The 19,105-nt window shown below is 40.7% G+C and overlaps 2 protein-coding genes and 2 non-coding genes across 5 annotated transcripts; 3 read left to right on the forward strand and 1 right to left on the reverse strand.

Annotated features, from left to right (window-relative positions):
• The first annotated feature begins 260 nt into the window (after positions 1 to 260).
• stimate (STIM activating enhance) lies at positions 261 to 13,050 on the forward strand. 2 transcript variants are annotated; one of them, XM_034121878.1, is made up of 9 exons: positions 261 to 613; positions 769 to 1,145; positions 3,238 to 3,286; positions 3,389 to 3,484; positions 3,651 to 3,772; positions 4,022 to 4,134; positions 4,845 to 4,922; positions 5,139 to 5,282; positions 10,939 to 13,050. In XM_034121878.1, exons 2-9 carry the CDS (start codon positions 953 to 955, stop codon positions 11,050 to 11,052), a joined length of 909 nt encoding a protein of 302 aa, XP_033977769.1. In that variant the 5' UTR covers positions 261 to 613; positions 769 to 952; the 3' UTR covers positions 11,053 to 13,050. The 2 variants fall into 2 exon arrangements, with proteins under 2 accessions (XP_033977769.1, XP_033977768.1); XM_034121877.1 differs by having other exon boundaries at positions 261 to 1,145.
• On the forward strand, positions 9,038 to 9,110 carry trnar-acg. Its single transcript has one exon. It is a non-coding gene; the product is annotated as a tRNA-Arg (tRNA).
• A 2,463-nt stretch (positions 13,051 to 15,513) lies between the features above and the next one.
• On the forward strand, positions 15,514 to 18,365 carry mustn1b (musculoskeletal, embryonic nuclear protein 1b). Its single transcript, XM_034121879.1, has 3 exons — positions 15,514 to 15,604; positions 15,731 to 15,854; positions 17,958 to 18,365. Exons 1-3 carry the CDS (start codon positions 15,596 to 15,598, stop codon positions 18,071 to 18,073), a joined length of 249 nt encoding a protein of 82 aa, XP_033977770.1. The 5' UTR covers positions 15,514 to 15,595; the 3' UTR covers positions 18,074 to 18,365.
• Positions 16,559 to 16,630, reverse strand: trnae-cuc. The gene has a single exon. It is a non-coding gene; the product is annotated as a tRNA-Glu (tRNA).
• Positions 18,366 to 19,105: the final 740 nt, after the last annotated feature.

Raw genomic sequence — 19,105 nt, forward strand, 5'->3', positions numbered from 1 at the left:
CTGAAAAGTAACTCATTTTGTCAGATAAATGTAATCGAGTAAACAGTATAGTATTGGCTTCCAAATTGTAGTGGAAGTATTAAGTCGCATAACATAAAAATACTCAAGTACAAGTACCCCAAAATCGTACTAAAGTACAATACTCGAGTAAATGTATTTCACTACTGATAAAACTCAATCCTGCATCCTCCCGCTGTGTCATACATTTTCCAGGATGCAGTGCGAGGCTACGCAGATCACGTGACCGTGCGTCTGTCAACATGAGTGGGCTCTGCTGGCCAGGGAAGCAGCTGGATGAACACGAGCCGTGACCTGCAATTATTCATATTCAATTCTCATAAACTAGCTATTTTTTTTAACTTTCTTTAAAGCAACGAGGAACCAGTGCACCGGTTTTTCTTAACGCACAAAAGGAAATGTTAAGTTTGCTAGCCGAGTTAGCTTAATATAACTGAGTAGCTAGCTTGGGGGCTAGCTAGGTGTAGCATCTGGATTTCATTTTTACTATGGACGCTTGTCTCTCGCCTGAATCTCACGTGTGGTTGACATGCATTGTACAACACATTTAAAACAAGTAGCACCGGCCCTTTGTGTCTGAGAAGCTGCATGACAGGTTAGTTGGTATGTCATGAGTGCTGGTTTAGACGGGATACGTTATCATCGCAAAACTAAACTAGCGATTGATTTGTAATGTTGCAGTCGGTTCCTGCTAACAGGCATTGTAACTTCTTGTAACCTTTTGGCGCTTTTCTTCTCATGACACCTTAGCTATGACTGCATGCATGTGTGTAGCATGAGTGTGCGCCTGGACGGGAGAAGATGCCACCCTCTTTCACCGAGCACTGTCCGGCTTATCCCATCGATTAGCTGACCGACACTTGCTGGAGAGGACTGGGAAGCTACCGTGTGTGAGAAGCTATTATCAATTACTCTCGTGCTGCTCGTCTGTCCCATGGCTGCTGTCAGCGGTGTGAACATGCTCGGGGGACGTGGCACTGGCCGGTCCTCCTTCACCAACACCTCGGTGTCCGACAGCCCGGCGCCGGGTACCGATACCCGGGGCTGCGAGAATGGAGCCTTAATGGACTCGTTTGGAATTTTCCTGCAAGGACTCCTGGCTATGATGGCTTTCAGCATACTGATGCGTGAGTATGGACACTCAGATACCTGACACCGGCTGCTGATGTGAACGAGCAATTAACCAATAGCATCACTCTGTCAATCAATGCGATATTGGTTTCAGCTGGGAGGCGCGTGCTCGATTCTATAAGAGAAGGAGGCAAACACTACTAGGATGGAAAGACCTTCTGTCTATGTTGAAGCAAACAACTGTTTTTTCAGTACAGTGTGTCACTACTCTGTGGTTGTATTAACATGTGCTTACTCTCCACACTTCCTGGTACATGTTCGACCTTCTCTGCTGCAAAATATGAATATATATTCGTTGAAACTGCTTTGGTTTTCCCTATAGGGGTTTTGTTATGCAGGTGTCAGTCAGAGTTTGTAAAAAGTCAGGGAGTTAAGGGAGCAATTGCAGGAAAAAGGACTTACCTTTGTGTTTTAGCAGTTCACTCAAAAACTGTGCCTACACTTCCAATTCACTGTAATAGTGATTTTTGTTACACTTCCCTAAGGGACTGTTACAAAATGTTCCCTGCTGCTACTGTAAAAGCCATAATTATTTCTCCTCAGTGTTTTGTAAGAACTTCTGTATATGCATTTTAAACAGTGTTATTGTTCTATTTGTTTCGAGCTCTCCATGAGTAGGCTTTACATTAGAGGTGGGCAGCCAACCTCATAACTAGATAAACAGGGAAACATTTGTGTAGGGAGAAAAATCACCCTGGCTCTTTAGCCGTGGTTCCATTCAGTCAGTGTCTGGCACAGCTCTGACAGATGTGTGACCTCATGAGAGCAGCCTCAGTAGTGCGTGTCCCACAGCCTTGCAGCAATGAGGAATGTTCAGCATTTCAGACTCTTTCCCCTGAGGCAGCTCTCTGAGCAGAAGAAGTGGGCTGAGGGCTGTGTTCACATCACACCCAGCTGCACACAGGGTACACACCCTGTGTTAGACTCTAAAGTCACGCTTGTGCTCGAAACAGAGACTGAGGTCACACCTCCCTGTATAGGTCTCCTGCATGAAAACACAGAAAGCCTTGGGAAAAGCTACACTACTTAGTGCAACTTTTAAGAGGTGACATTGTCAGAATAAAGGGGCTCATGTAGAAGGTAAACGTCCAGGGAGGTATCCGAAACATTTAGAGTATGTCTTAACTTTAGAAAATGTACTCTGTGATGTCACAACGTGGTAAAGCTCGCCTCTGCTGATGCAGCATTGTGTCATAGGAGTTAAAGAACATGGTGTGATGGAAAACAAGCTGCTTTTGTCAAGAAGAGCAAGAGCTTCATTTGTGTTGGAGCTGTGTTGCTTCCAATAATGATCATGCGTGAAATGCCTCAAACTCATTTTATACAGAGATCAATTAAAGTAAGAATGTCTAAAAAGCCCATAATTTAAACACAATTTAGTATTTGCAGTTACGTTTTTTTATCTTTACAACACTCTTATTTTACAGTTTGATTACAGCTTAATCTTTGTCCCTTTTTTACTCTTATGTTTCCTAATTTTATCAGACTATATGTAAGACTTTAATTACTAAATATTGAAGTGTTTCGAGTGTGATTATCTTCAAAAGGGAGAACCTTTTGGGCATCGGAAAAAAAACGTTCCTCTGTTTCCTGTTAACTGTTTTGCTGCAAAGAAGGGCACCGGATTCTTCATTTCCCAGCTGCTGCGGGTTTTAGGTTTTAGTCTGGACCACTAGTTCTGCTTCCTCTGTGACCAACAAAACATTGCTCTTAAAAGGTTTCTTGTTCTGCATTAGCCAGTTATATAGGTTTAGCCTGTATTTTGTTGCCTGTCTTACTTTACCCAAACAGCTACTACTTTATACTACTGTTTTACTACTCACAGTTTAACTGCACTAAAAGGGAAGTCAGCCATTGATATATCATGCAAATGTCAATACAAGGCAGTATTATCAGTTCAACTAAACAGACGACCTTCTATAAAATCAACAAAATGCTCACCTGACTCATGACAGCTCACAAGAACATATACCTTGGTCAAATAAAAGAAAAAAAACATTATATTTGATTGATTCTGTCTTTCATTGTGTTTGTGTGAGTGTGTCATTAAAATCCCACTATCTCTGTGGTACACTCTTTCCCTCACAGTGAAACGCTTCAGGGAGCCAAAGCATGAGAGGAGACCCTGGAGGATCTGGTAATGCTGCTGAGCCAGCTTTAATTTGTTTCTCTGCAAAGGCATCAAATGAATCCCACTGGAGTCCCTCTGACGCTTATCAAATGTCCCGTCTCTCTGCAGGTTCCTGGACACCTCGAAGCAGGCCATTGGGATGCTGTTTATCCACTTTGCTAATGTCTACTTGTCAGACCTCACAGAAGAGGATCCTTGCTCACTGTGAGTCAGTCCTGTATTCCTAAAAGCTCCCTGATCCCGCATGTTACAAATAGATATCCAATAAACTGTGTTATTAAGATAAGTAGACATGAGGTTGAATTCTAGCCGGGAATCGCTAGGCTGTCCAGCAGGAAAGCTCAAGTTACACTTTACTGTCTCTCCCCAGATACCTCATTAACTTCCTGTTGGACGCTTCTCTGGGCATGCTGCTGATCTATGCCGGGGTGAGAGCCGTCAGTGCTATCGTAGAGTGGAGGCAGTGGGAGTCTCTGCGTTTTGGGGAATACGGTGAGTGTGTGTGTGTGTGTGTGTGGTCAAGTGTGCTCCAGCAGATTCTGTAATGCCTTTAATGCCCATTGGAGGGCAGTAGCTGCCCTCAGGACTGCAGTGCTGCAATGTCCTTTCCTACAAACCAGTTTGACCCTCAAACAGTTTGTGTATCACTGAAGCGGTGAAATCTGATAAAGATCTGTGCTGTACATATACCTCAGCAGATATTGTTTACCATATTCTGTTTTCCTGTGTGTGTGTGTGTAGGAGAGCCGGTGCAGTGCACAGCGTGGTTGGGCCAGTGCATCCTCTACATCCTCATCATGATGTTTGAGAAAGTCCTCATCATGCTGGTCCTCCTCATCCCTCAGTGGAAGAAGGTCAGGAAAAAAGAGTTTAACTTATTTGAAAATAAAGTCACATAAGTCCTCAGTTTTGCCATAGTTATCTTTTCAATTAAATACACAGTTTCAATATTCAATACCTTCAGATCCATTATTATTTTTACCCAAACAAGTGGATTAGGCAAGAAAAAACAACCTTTATTTTTCGTACCGTCTCTCACTCACCATACTGTTCGGCTCACGTCGTGTTGTTTGCTCCATTTGAACAGATTTGGGGGTTTTTGTGCGTTGAATTGCAGATTATTGTTGTAGGTTTATTTCGAGAAGAAGAGAGCTCATGGATTTTAGAGTTAGTGTAGATAATTGTTTCTTTAAGTGTATTGAGAGGCAAAGTAACATGCTTTCAATATAGCTATCTATCTATACCTTTTTCCTCTAGTAACAACAACATGAACTCAGTGAGAGTCAAAAGCTTCAGGTTAACATCTCATTTCCATCCCGAACAATCCCTTTAACAAGCAAATGATACCATATGGCAGACTTGCTTTTACTCTACCCTTCAACTTTTACCATTTGCAGACTCTTGTGGTTACGTTTGGTAATGTCTGGCAGATTCCAAGTTGAGGTGTGAGCTTCGGCGGACTATCCTTCTACTTAATTATTCTTTCAACTGGTCTTTGAACTGTGTGCTGTGTATTTGCTCATGTCTGTGCTCTCGTGTGTATGTGTGTGTGTGTGTGTCGCAGCTGGCTCTCCTCAACCCCATACAGAACCCAGACCTGGAGCTGGCCATCGTCATGCTCATCGTTCCGTTCTTCGTCAACGTAAGTCCGCTGTTACTTTGTGTTTCTCTTTGCACCCTCATTTCACTGCTCCGGCTTCACCAACGCTACACCTACATGTCAAGTTTAATTCAGATTCATCCTTTTTTGTTCATACCATGTTCATTCTCTTGTGTGTTTATGAATGTAAAAAAATCACTTCTGTCAATTCCCAGTGGCGAGATATAATTCACTGAAGTATTTTCTGTTTGCTTTTAGGCCCTCATGTTCTGGGTGGTAGATAATTTCCTCATGAAGAAGCACAGGACAAAAGCAAAGCTGGAGGAGAGAGAGGAGGACTCGCGGGGGAACAGCAAGGTGCGCTACAGACGAGCTCTGTCCCATGACGACTCAGAGTCCGAGGTAAGTGTCACTTCAGTTCAATCAGCAGAGACTAACAACCCTCACTCTTTAGCGATAAGACCCCAATCATGATAACACATATCTTAAGGGGGATGTGCAGCAGTAAGTAGAATAGGAACTCCCCCGGGGTCTAGGCCGCAGCATTAATGCCTGAAATCACAGCTGACTGCAGGAGAGAGTAGAACACATTTAAATGTTGACTGCAGAACGATGATTGGCTGCTGGAGATTGTGGTAAAATGTAAAGAGTGGTTGCCCATAATGAGCTCTTCTTGACTGAACTAACGCTTTAGCTACATTTAAACAACTGTCGGCACACCTGAGTTGAAGGTGACCAACAATCAAGGATTTAGACTACAGCCACAAACAGCCTTTCTGAAACAGTCTCAGTATGGCACACTGATCTTACTGTTTAAAGTACAGCTGCAAGGCCTTGTGGGAATGCATTATTTCCTTTCCTTTCGTGAAGGATGGTCAGCGTATCCTATGCTGAAGGAGTTAACTAAGAGAGCATTGAAGCAACTTTCCTTATCAAAAACATCCTCTCCTCTGTCATGAACCTTGGAGTGACCTTCAATAGCGCTTTTAAATTTGATAAGCAGGTCAGCAGCGTAGTCAAGACCTGCTTTTTTTAAATACGACTATTGGCCAAGACCAAGTCGTTTTTATCTTTTAAAGACCTAGAAAGGGTTATTAACGCCTTTTGTAACCACGAGGCTGGATTATTGCAACGCTCTGTATGTGGGTATGGACCAGGCATCAATTAGACGCCTGCAGCTAGTTCAGAACGCAGCTGCACGTCTACTCACTGGCCACAAAAAGCGTGACCACATCACCCCAATTCTGGCCTCACTGCACTGGCTTCCAATTTGGTTCCGAATTGATTTTAAACTCCTTTTATTTGTTTTCAAAGCCCTAAATGGGCTGGCTCTGGTCTATATAGCCGAACTCCTCCAGCGCTACACCCCAGCCAGAGCTTTAAGGTCTGCTGACCAGCTGTTGCTGGTAGTGCCCAAGACCAGGCTTAAAACCCGAGGTCACCGAGCCTTCGCAGCAGCTGGCCCTAGGCTCTGGAACATTCTGCCCCTCCATGTGAGGTCGGCCCAGACCCTAGGGGGTTTTAAATCAACACTAAAGACTCACTTCTCCTCCCTGGCCTTCTAGTCAGAGCGGAGTACGACTCCTGACATTTCCCTGTGTTTTGATTTTTATATTTGCTGTTGTAATTTATTGTCTTCTGTTTGCTATCGCAATAAAGTGTTTTTATTACATGTACAGCACTTTGGCTCGACCAAAAATTGTTTTTTAAATGTGCTATATAAATAAAACTTGATTTGATTTGATCAAGGGAATTCAAACAGTTCTTATCATGGCTGCCATTTAGGTTCTTCCGGGTCATTTCTCTCAGTTAGGAACCTTTTTAAAGGGGCTCCATTATGCTTTTGGGGGTTGAACCTGAAAATGAGCATAATATGTCCTCTTTAGGCAAGAAAGACCACCCAAAGCCCACCCCAATGTCCAACCCCTCAGACGCAGTGCATTGTGGGGCAGTCGAGTAGGTGAAAAAAAACCTGGACGCATACTCAGATCGTGGCAAAGAAGTAGTATATTTTGTGTATGAATACTCTTTAAGTACACAAACCCTCAGTGAGAACAGAAAGGGAGTATGAGGCAGGCTGCTGATTCCTCACAGTGTTATAGTTTCCTTTAACATGTATAAACGTTGATGTCATAGAGTTGTCCCCTGACCGATTATCGATCAAGGATATTCTTTTTTGGTATTACTGATTATTGGATATTGAATGCTTGGAAAGTGACAGGAAATGCAAAGGAAAAGAGAGTGTCATCATGCAGCAAAAGACCCTTGAAGTTCTCAGTGTGTGTACTTCACTAAAAGAATAAAAAAATGAAAATACTCAGTTAAAATTCCTACTTTCAAAATGTTACTCAAGTAGAAGTACAACAGTATTATTAAGCATCAAAATAGACTAAGTTAAAGTTTTTAAAAAAGCACTCAGAGGCCCATGTCAAAATCATATATGTTAAGTTTTTGTATTATAATGATTGATGCATAATCAGAATCAGAGTACCATTATCCGTCCCACAGATAATGTGTGTGTTGCAGCTGGTAACGGATGAGCTAACTTAATGTCTGTATTTACTGCTGTGTAGCTGGTAGAGAAGAACGGGTCCGGCAAAACGGGAAAAGGAAGTCTCAGGTATTCAGGTTTGTGTTTTTTGCTGCTTATCTGTGTTTTCTGAGCCACACAGAGGCCGGTGGTGTAATGGATAACACATTGATTTGACTATAAATCAGAAGATCCCAGCTCTCCCTCCTCCCCGGCTTGTGAATTACTTTTGACGTTAATTTGTTCATCTATCGACCCATTTACTTTGTTGGTCTGAAGTGTGTGTAGCAGACACAAGCACTGTCCATTTCTAGATTTATCCAAAATCGTTTTTACTAGGAAGTGTTTAGAGTGGTCAAATTATTGCAACGATTAAACCCAGATTACACACTTGTAGTGCACACATGTCCCTGCAGCTTGTCCTTGTAAACCGGATTCACCATCTCCTTTTTTTCCCTTTCTCTTTTAGTTCAAACACCTTTGAATCCAAGTTGTCTCTGAGGTTGTGGTTACACATGTAAAGTGACTCACTGTACCAGAGGCAGCAAAAGCAGAGGCAACCCAAAGTCGTTTTTGCCTTCTCTCTTATATCTTAAAGGTCCCCTATTATACTCTTTTTCATCAATATATTATAGGTCTCAGTAGGGCTGTGCGATTATGGCAAAAATCATAATCACGATTATTTTGGTCAATAATTGATATCACGATTATTAAATACGATTATTCATTGACTTTGAAAACATCCATTTATTGAACTTTAAAACAAATACAAATAATAATTTGAACAGTATCTTTTTAACTGTTGATTACCCTGAACGTATAATTCAACTGAAAAACCAATACAAAAATAAATAAAATAAATGATACATTTAAATAAATAATATCAAAATAATAAATACCAATAAACAAGATCAACAAATATTTTGGAGCGCACTTCAACAAGCTACTAAACATATGTAAATATGATAAATACAAATAAATTAGACTAAAATAAATTAGATCAAATATGTTACAACCTAGCAAAGCAAAATAATCGTTTTTTTCGATTATGTTGTTTTCGTAATTGTGGCAGGCCAAAATCGTAATTGCGATTAAAATACGATTAATTGCACAGCCCTAGGTCTCAGATATATATAAAACACGTCTCTGAAGTGTTTGGCTCGAAATACCAAACAGATCATGCATTGTAGCATCCCATAAACCCCTCTGTTTCAGCCCTGTTTCAAAAGTGCTGATTATGTGTCTGTAGCTTTAAATACAAATGAGCTGCTGCTACTTTAAGTCATGAGAAATCTGATAAAATCAAATTCAATATCAGATTGGGGAAAGTACATGTTTTATTTTTCATTCAAATATAACTGCTGATGACCGCTGTAAAAGATTAGATTAACAGTGTTGTTTTTGTCACAAATAGTGGTGCATTCCTTGTCAGTGGCCCACGCTAGTGAGGAAATGTAGAGCTGCTTTTCGAGGCATTTTAACATTTGAATGGTCAAAGCATTGCAAACAAAAGCCAGCCTCATGGCTTCACTGCATGCTTGTGTTCTGCAGCTGCCTGAGCTGTGGGGGAAGGGCAGAGCTGCTCGAGCTTCCATAAATAGCTCACAGCAGCAGAGAGTTTCACAGCGGGCCAGTGGCGCAATGGATAACGCGTCTGACTACGGATCAGAAGATTCTAGGTTCGACTCCTGGCTGGCTCGTGAATCTTTTTCGTTGTGTGGAATCAAGCTTTAGCTGATCTTATTATCAAAATAAAAGTATTACTTGATCATGTCTTTCAGAGGAAAGGGATTTAGAAGCATGTTAGTCACCGTGGTTTCTTCCCACAGCAGATACATTACTGAGTAACACAGAAACAGGACTTCTCTGTGCTTCAACATACATCACACGTGGTATGTTTTCTGTGGGGCTTTATCGACTGTGATAATAACCTTTATGTCATGCGGGTTCTTTTTGGTTTGGGCTTGAGGCATAACATTTACAACAGAAAGCGTGCCTTACAAACGGTAGGGGGAAGGGTTTGAAATAAGTGAGGCAGGGAGAGTCTAATAAAAGGTGTTATCTAGCTGTACCCAGTGTTTTTAGAGGATGATCCATTCTGAGGACTATAGAGATATGGAGGGCAACTGCTGTTTTGAGTTTACCACTCGGTTTACATTTTCTTGAGACCCACAACCAGAGATGGGGTCGTTACTAAAAAAAAGTAATATATTACATATTACATATTACACATATAATATATTACACTACTTCGTTACTCTCTACATAAAGTAACTCGTTACTTTACTCGTTACTTTACTCGTTACTTTACTCGTTACTTTACTCGTTACTTTACTCGTTACTTTACTCGTTACTTTACTCGTTACTTTACTCGTTACTTTACTCGCAGGGCCGGCCAGCCCCTCCCTGCAGGCAGATCACGCAGACTGCTAAAGTTTCAAATGTTCTCTTTAGTTCAGTTTCCATTGTCGCATAAGACTGATCCAGATAGCTCTGACTATGGCTGTCCTCTGTCTCCTGCTATCTGTATTTTGCGCAGTATATCTCTGAACGATGCGATGGTGATTCCACTGTGCAAATGGGCAACATTACCTCTACTATGAAGGATGCTACAAGCCTGTCCATCTCTGCTTTGGTTACCGGTCCTCCAAATTCTACTTTGTGCCGCTTCAGGGTCGGCGGCGGCGACTCACAACATCCTCACTCTGGGTTCGGGGGTCCTTAGCTATTAGCTTCACCTTAGCATGTGTTCTTTGCAGGTGTTTGTTGAGGTTTGACGTGGTGTTTGCAGCAGTGGATAACAGCTTCTGGCCTGGACACAGTTTGCACCTCACCGTCACATTCCTGTCTATTCTTCGGACAAACTCAAAATAATGGGCATACCTCCACCCCTCGAAAGTTATCGCTGACTCTGCCATGTTTATGCAGCACTGCCGGAGATGTGGACGAGCAAGTCGCGCAGATTACGTACATATAAACCAGCGGCGGAAACCCCTCTTGTCTGTCAGTGTGATTATGACTGATTTTATAAAAGTAACAAAGTAACGCGTGTCGGGGCAATGTTAGTAACTGTAGTGTAATTACTGAATTATAAAAGTAACGCGTTACACTACTCCGTTACCGACAAAAGTAATATTATTACAGTAACACCCAACTCTGCCCACAACCAAATGTGAAAAACAATATTGTTGGACCCCTTTTTGAGTCACAGCAGTCATCATATCCTCAGTTGAAGTAGAAAAAACTGCAAATGTTATGTATTGAATTAACTCCTCTAAACACGGCTTATTTCCTTGTTTAGCTTTGCAATATATTCCAGTTTGTAAGAGTTGAAGAAGATCCTTGGATTCATCTCAAAACATTCAGCCATTTATCACAACAAATATATATTTTTTAAAAACCAGATATTGTAAAGATTGGGCTTTTCTTTGGGCATTTCTGAAATGCAGTATCCCTTTGAACTCAGCCTCATGAACCTCTCTCCCACTTTGTTGTAATGGTTGCTTATCTCTCTTCTCTGTTTCATAGATCCTTTTCTCAGCAGACGATGAAATGGACGAGTCGGACGAAGACGATGTTCGCCGGCTCACCGGCATGAAGACGGTGAAGAAGAAGAAGCTTCGCATGGGGATCCCTGTTTGACCCGTGATCACAGCGTCAGATTTCCTCTGGTAGCTGCTCACCTCGCATATACACTCCCCTTTCCTCCACAGATGCCCTTCGACGACAGAAGAAAAATACTGTAACTGACTTCCCTTTCCTGTGACTCCCGGAGGACGTCTGACCTGGGATTTCATTCGACTCGCTGGGAGACATTCGTTCAATTCGCCGGGTTCTTCGGATCCCTGTTGCATTTTGACATGGCACATCTGGGAGTTTCGGAAAAGGAATCCACCATGAACAACTCAAATATCGTTGAGTCCTATATGTACGTGTAATAGGAAACCGGTAACACTGGTTTCATATGTTTTGGACTTCAGTGTGTGTGGTTGTGACAGTAAAAAGCCACAAGGAACATCATGCAAACAAACTGTCCTATGGGTTTGTTACCTTTGATATTCTAACATTTCCATTAAGGTGATTGTATTCCTGATGTTTATGTAAAATGTTCCTTTGTTTTCTCACATAGATGTACCACCATGGCCGTATGTATGTATGTATGTATGTATGTATGTGTGTGTGTGTGTGTGTGTGTACAGTTGGACAAACCTTTACGCATTTTGTCAGTGTTTGAATCACTGTACTTATGCAACTCTTCCAGCACAGTAACTCACTAAACTACTGCATATCTCGTTTGTAATGTTACTCGTGTCATTAATGCTTGCAGCAGCCTTCCATCTGTATCTATTGACCGAGTACTTTCCACTGTTAGACCTGTAGGACTGCAGCATCCCTCGAATATCAGCTCGGCATGTGTCTTCTTGTTTGTGATCGTTTTACCGGTGTATTTTTGTCATTGAATGTCTTTTGTCTCGTCTTAGGTTTTTGGGATCTTTTTTGTATAGAATTCTGTGTTATTTTCGGGCCAAAAAGGTGACTATGCTTGTTCCAAAAGTGTTCTTTGTTCCTTAACTCCAACAGGGAGAGCAGATATGGGAACCATTTCTTGCACAATTTCCCAGCTTTCACCTTTCCTTTTTGTGTGATAGTTGTTACTTTTTTATGTTACAAAAATGTGCCTGAGTGAAATTACCAGCAGGTGTTTGTTGTCTTTTTGTTGGTTAGTTTTTGGACTGTTTTTATCCAGAGCTCCAGATGTTCAGGCATGAAGCAGCATTCAGCAGGCTCTGATGTTAAGAATGTGACATGCATAGACCTCTAAACTGTTAAGTTACTGCAGACCAGACAGAGAAAGGGCGTGTGTGTGCGTGCGTGTGTGTGTGTGTGTGCCAGTGTATATATAAAGTATAACTGCATGTACTGGCGTGGGCTGTATGAGTGTGTGTATAGTGGGTGTGGCTGCTGGTCCTCTTTAAAGTAAATGGAGAGTGACATATACTGTGATGGTGATGGTGATGGTGATGATTTCATTATGATGTTTTTGGCATGTTGGCGAGGAACATATGACTGCGCATTTTAAAGGAGGGTAATACAGAATTATGCAGCAGCTTTGGGAACTCAATCGGGACAAAGAGGGCTTTTAGGATTTTTCAAAGTGAAACTACTAGATCAGAGGTTTTCAAAGTGACCGTGTGGGCTCCAGGAAGAGCTCCCAACAGTCTTTAAAGAGGCTGAATGAAAGGAAGATCACACACCCTAAATGTGTGTGATCTGATTGGAAATGGTTCAGATATTCTGCAGTATTTGGGGACATTTTAAAAATGTTTCCACTGTCGGAACTACTCAATTCCTAGGATATACCCTTTTTACGTATTTGTAGTACGAGGCTATCTTGACTCAATTGATGACTGACTATGTTATCAAATAATATATTCATGAGACCATAGGCATCCAGCCATTGAGCTAAAGTAAGGAACTAAAATAAGGGGGGGGGGGCAGAGGGGGTACTTTCTTTTGTTTTCTGAAGGGAGGCCTACTGTCCCACACTTTGAAAACCACTGCTATAGATGAGAACAAAGAAAAGTGATGGAGGTAAATTATCATTCTAAATGCTTTTCCAATAAAGGATGTGATACACTACCTTGATAACGGACTACTTCAGTTTATTTCACGGTTTCAGTTTTGTGATATGGGATTCCAGAAAAGGCGTGTTTTGAACTTATATGTGTGAGTTTGATGTCTTCACCTCTGATTCTTCAGGATAAAGGGGCTTCAGAGAGTCTTCCTCCGCAGGGCTACACCGTCAAGCTGGAGGGAGAAGAGAGTGCAACGTGATCCATCTCTCTGTGGTACACCTTCAGGGCGGATGATCCCCACACTGCATGCAGGTCAGCAGAGGGGCAGTTTATAGCATGTTCTTGTATTGGAGCTCAAGTGCCTGTTATAGGCAGCACCCTAAAGCCTTTAAAAACAAAATGACTTGTTTTTTCATACAGATGGGTTGCAGCAAATTAAGATTTTTTTCTTCATAGCTCTAGTTTAATTTCTTTGTGAACTGGCTGCAGTCACATGGTTTTCTGCCCTTACTTGTGAGAGGGCGTGAAGTTGCTGAATAGTAACAACTTGACCACCAGGGTGCGGTATAGGTTAACATGGAGAACAAGCCAGCTGCAACTAATACCAACTAATTAAATCATCATTTGTAAAAAGGTTTGTGTAAATAAACGTGTGTGCATTGCTTGTTCTTTACCACCAGGCAGATTCACACCGCAGACTGACAGGAGAGGCGCAGTCGGCACTAGAGACGCCCATCCTTCAGTCCTGATTGTATATCCAAAAATAGATCCAGATGGTACTTATAGCTTCTTACAAATACCTAAGGGAAGACACCCACTTAGCATCAGGCTTCATGGTCATCCTTCAGGAGCTCTTGAAAAATACTTGACATCCTGCTCATCAGCTCCAGATAACATATACGCCAATTTTCCATAAAGTACTTATGACTGTGTAGGACGTGATTTCAGCCCATGTCGAGAACAAGCATATCATTTGTTGTGTTGGTTGTTTTTCTTCCATACATAAGTACAGCTTATAAAGGAGGTTAGGGGACGCATGTGCAATTACCTTAAGCCTTGCATTTTTATAATTAGCGCCTGCATAAATGTGTGTTATCTTGTAAGACAAACAAATAGCTAGTTTAGCATTTTCTACCAAATTCAGTGGGAATAATCGCACACATTAGGAGGTAGATTCTGTTTTTTTTATAATGTGTAAATCTTTATGTCAGGACAGGTTCTGTACTCTCCCATGTTAAGGATTGGACAGCCATAAACTTTAATTGACTATCTTCCAACTGTGATGCTGCCTAAATGAGTTTGCAGCCTTTCAGATTCTCTGTGTTGCTCAGTTTGTAGTTTTAATATAGTGAGTCAGTTTCCCACAGTTCACACCTCAGTTTCAGAAAGTGATGCCGAGTTTTCTGACTGCTAAATAGGCCTATTGACTTAACTGTTTGCTTACTGATGTCATCTCAAATATATATTCTAAGATGACATCAGTAAGCAAACAGCTAACAGGAACCCAATGAGTGAAACAAGTCACATAGACACGAGCAAATGTGTTTGTTGTCTGTCAAATTATTATTTTTTAATTGTATTCATGGTTTATTTTAACTATTTAATTGCCTATATATGTGGGCCCAATGTGAGGGTTTTCACTTCCTCTATCGTAACCTTCTAAATTACAAGTGTAGATTTCTGAACTAGACGTATACCATCTTACAAACTAAATATTTTCAGATGGAGATCCCTGTAGAAAAATCGTTTCAATTGCGTATCCCATGGGGCCTTGACATGAAAAAGATTAAAAAGGAAACACTCATCAATTGTAAACATGTTCACATTTCAAATTTAGTTTAATATTTAGAGCATGATCAGAATATCCTTTTACATATAACTTCCCTTCTTGATTTATTTAATATTGTGAGGTTTTGCTTTCACCTTAACAGGGAGATTCAAGTATTCCCTGAAACATAATAAGACATTTTCATGACTGAAGTTTAACACCAAATATACAAAAACTATTCCATCTGAATATAGACCTGCCTAGGCTAAAAGTGTTGTACATATGTTGCCTATTACTCACAATAAAAAAGCTCTAATGGCCTTACTGTGTGACTCAAACAAGGTGGTGGGAAAGTTTTCTTAGCTGTCTTTTTGGTTAAGCCCTAAATATGTTGGGTCATGTGTTGACTGTCTGAAAATGCTTTTATCAAGATCCACAATGTCCTCAGGCTTGAATAAAGTTGCAGCAATAGACAGGCGGAGTCCCAGGAGCTACAGGGAGGAGATGGCGATCCCTTTTTAGTCACACAACAACATTTAAAAGATGGGGTATCTCTGCCAGGAGAGGAGGGGGCAGACAGCCACTTGTGTCCTGCATTATCAGCTGTTGACCTGTAAGCTTATCGTAAAAAAATGGGAGACCCGTTCCAACTGTAGGATCCTTCACGTCACACCTAATAATAAACACTGACAACAGACAGAGTGGGACAGAGGGTAGGGGTCTGACCAGGACTATATATACTGTCTGGCTTGCTGGTAGACACACACACACTAGAAAACTAACATCGAATCTATCACACTGAAGAGGCTTCTGTGCATTCATTTAACCAGCTTTAATCAAGATGTCACAGGTACGTTTGGTCTGATAATGGTGTTTTGGTTATTTACAGTGCATTATGTGTGATGACAGGTTGTTTACACTCTTAGCTCTCCTGCTTTTCACTCCTAACATACCACCTTTGTTCAATTCACTCCAGCCAGATGAGGTGAAGAGGAAGAAGCGTCCCCCGATGAAGGAGGAGGACCTGAAAGGAGCTCGCAGTAAACTGGGACTGAAGGGCGAGGTCAAGAGTAAGACCTATGAGGTCATGGCGGAGTGTGGTGAGTAAAGCCTTTTGTCATTCTTCTGAAAAACAAGACAAATTATGTAACTCCTTGTTAAGATGTTAAGCTCTCTTATGTAAAGATATTTTGCAGCGCTTTCTTTACAGCAGTTACATTTCTTTTATTTATTCATGCTTGGTCTGTAGACTTAACATAATATGTTTCTTGACAGTTTAATTATATAACTTGACTGTCTTATAAACAACTGAAGAGACTTTATCTAACATTGATTCATTTGATATGGTGGATGAGTCTCTGTTTTTAGATGTTCCATAGAGAACATATTTAGTAATCAATAAATCAATAAATATATTAACGGTGAAATAAACACAGAAATCTAAATATTTTATATTTAACACATTTGAATAAATCAAATGCTAAATAAATCAAAGCTGAAATGATTACATTTATACATTATAATGCATAATAAAAATGTGAAATGAAGAAAAGAATACAAATGTTATAGAAATGAAGAAATTAAAACGTATTTATTCATGTAATTGTGTATTAAGTAAAGCCTTTATTCATTATGTCAACATTTATTTATATATTTCCTTTTGTAACAAGATAACTGCATTATAGCTTTATTTATATTTTTCGAAATGTATGTATGTATTGAAAACTTGTGTACTACTACTACTACTGATAAGGTAGCATTGTCACTTTCCTGTGTCGATAAATGAGAAGGCATAAAACAGTAGTTCCCTGACCGGGAATCGAACCCGGGCCGCGGCGGTGAGAGCGCCGAATCCTAACCACTAGACCACCAGGGAAGGATGCGTTAACTTATGGACGTATTGATTTTTTACTTTTTTTACAATCTGAACATTAGCGAAAACTTAAAATCTAGTAGGAAGGACGCGTTTTCTATAACATTTAGCTGCAAAGATACCAGTTGATACCAGGCGAATTTCCTTGTAAGTTAGGCCTTATAGACCACTAGTGAAACTATAATTGTTGCTATATGTTTTGAAGGTAGGCTATGACTGTAAGGATATTTCTACACTGTGACATTGCATAAAGGCTACATATTGTACGTAAAGTGCATATACCACCACTCTTTACTCTATAATCTAAAACTCAAAACCCAGTCAGAACTCGGTCAGAATAAGGATCAGTATGGTAAAAAGACTGATGTGCTAACTATTATGTATTAGGACCTTTATTATATATACAGTCTATGGTTAGGACCCGGGGTTAAATTGGGCCGGGGCTGTCCGGGGCTAACCCTTCTTATTATACATCCATGGGCTAACCCCGGCACATGGGACGATGCTCTGACGTCATCACCCTCGCACATTTGTCATGTTTACAAAAAACGATATATATGTTAAAACTGTTCTTAATATAGACTATATTTAAGGGCGATAGGTTATGTGTTGACTTCACTTTAAAATAGCAGATCTCTGTGACCGGATATAGTTTTTTCGGTTTAGTGAACGTGTGTCTCACTCTCTTCCTCCGCGGCTCCTCCGTGCACCTTCAAACAGAGTCCCCCCACATATCAAATCTTAATTTAACCCCTGGTTAGGACTCCACACAAACACATACATGAGCTCTTGCTTATAGAAGATAACACCATCCACACCCAACACACACCCTTGCTACTCTTGCACAACCCCCACCCACTGTAGGTTTGCTTTAATGCCCTTTCATCCTAAAATATTGTCTCACTGATCTTATTTGTGAGTTTGGTTAGAATCCAAACAAACAACCAACTTTCATTACAGGTCAATGAGTTGAAAGTGCTTTCTGAATCTTGCTTGGTAGGTAGTAAAGTGTCACAGAATAACGTGTATAGGCTACATTGTCCAAAATCAGACATCATTCACGAAATGTGACAATATTTCTCAGTGAAATTATTAAAAGAGGTTATGTGACCTGGACATAAGAGGCAGGGATTACTGTAGGGACATAACAATCATAATTCAGACAAGAGTATGTTATAGTGCTGAAACAGAAACGATCGTTGCAGACATTCGACCTCTCACATACTTCATTTTAAGATATCCCAAGTGGAATTTTTTTCTTTTTGATTTGCAGTCACCTGGTTTAAACATCTGTTTTTCTGACCTTACATATCTGTGTGTCTGTGTTCAGAGCGTATGGGCAAAACGGCTCCGTCGGTGTTCAGTGGAGTGAGGACGGGGACGGAGACAGCCCTGGGGAAGCCTGCTGCTGCCAAAGCTCCTGGAGCCAGTGTGTTCAGCAAGTAGACAAGAGCACTGAAGAAAACACACTGTATGTTCTTATGGTGATGCTGCTTTTCTAATATAATAAAGAAGGATTTGAGAGGTAAATGATTTCACTTTATGCCAGGTGTGTTGACTTTACTGCTATGTTAACAGTTTTTGTACTTTGTTATTTGTGTAGTGCATCAGACTTGGCTTGGATTAATGTGGCTGATGCTCTGAAGGAGTTGTGAAATGTATTTATGTATGTTGAAACATTTGATTTCTTCTTTTTTTAAACTGAACATTTTTCCTAAATAAATAATTTCCCCCTGTATCCCCTGTATTACATTTTATTTGGTAATAAATTATAAAAAGAGGTTAATTTCTACGAAAAAACAGCCCAATTTAATTTGCCAACATAAAGTGCTAGATTATGTTTGCAAGCATAATAAGGCTAAATACATATAGCGTCATCAGTGAGAGCACATAGCTGCCTTTAGTGTAAAAATAATATAGTTTTTTATATGTTTACACGAGATAAATATGCTGACCAAAGAAAAAATCGAATCAATCTGTTACTGACACTCAAAGGTGCTCTGAGTCATTTTGTACCGTTATCCTTGGCAAATCTTTGGGTGGATGATTTAACTTCGAAAAAAAACATACTAGAGTTTGCCTGATTTTCTACACTATTCTACTGTTTGCTTGCTGGTAAATGTGAAAGGACACAAACACACACTTACAGTAAGTGAAACAAGTGGTTGAGGGAAAGAGACTGGCAAAAGAGGAGAAAAGTGAGGGCTGAATGAAGCAAACTAGACAGCATTTTAGTAAATGTATTTATTTTACTACAAATAACAGGGAGCATCACAGATATCTAGCTGCTATAGTAACTATAGTAGACATATCAGGGGTGCACATAACTGGTACGCAGGTACGCATGCGCGGCAACAATCTGAAATGCGTACCGTCACATGTGTCACAAAGCGCATTTGCGTACCGACGTACATGTGAAGCTTTTCCAGAAGGCGGTTAGAGCCCCGGACGACAGAGTCGGTCTCCGTGTGCACAGAC

The sequence above is a fragment of the Trematomus bernacchii genome, unplaced genomic scaffold (assembly GCF_902827165.1).
Source record: "Trematomus bernacchii unplaced genomic scaffold, fTreBer1.1, whole genome shotgun sequence".
In the NCBI taxonomy this organism is placed as follows: Eukaryota; Metazoa; Chordata; class Actinopteri; order Perciformes; family Nototheniidae; genus Trematomus; species Trematomus bernacchii.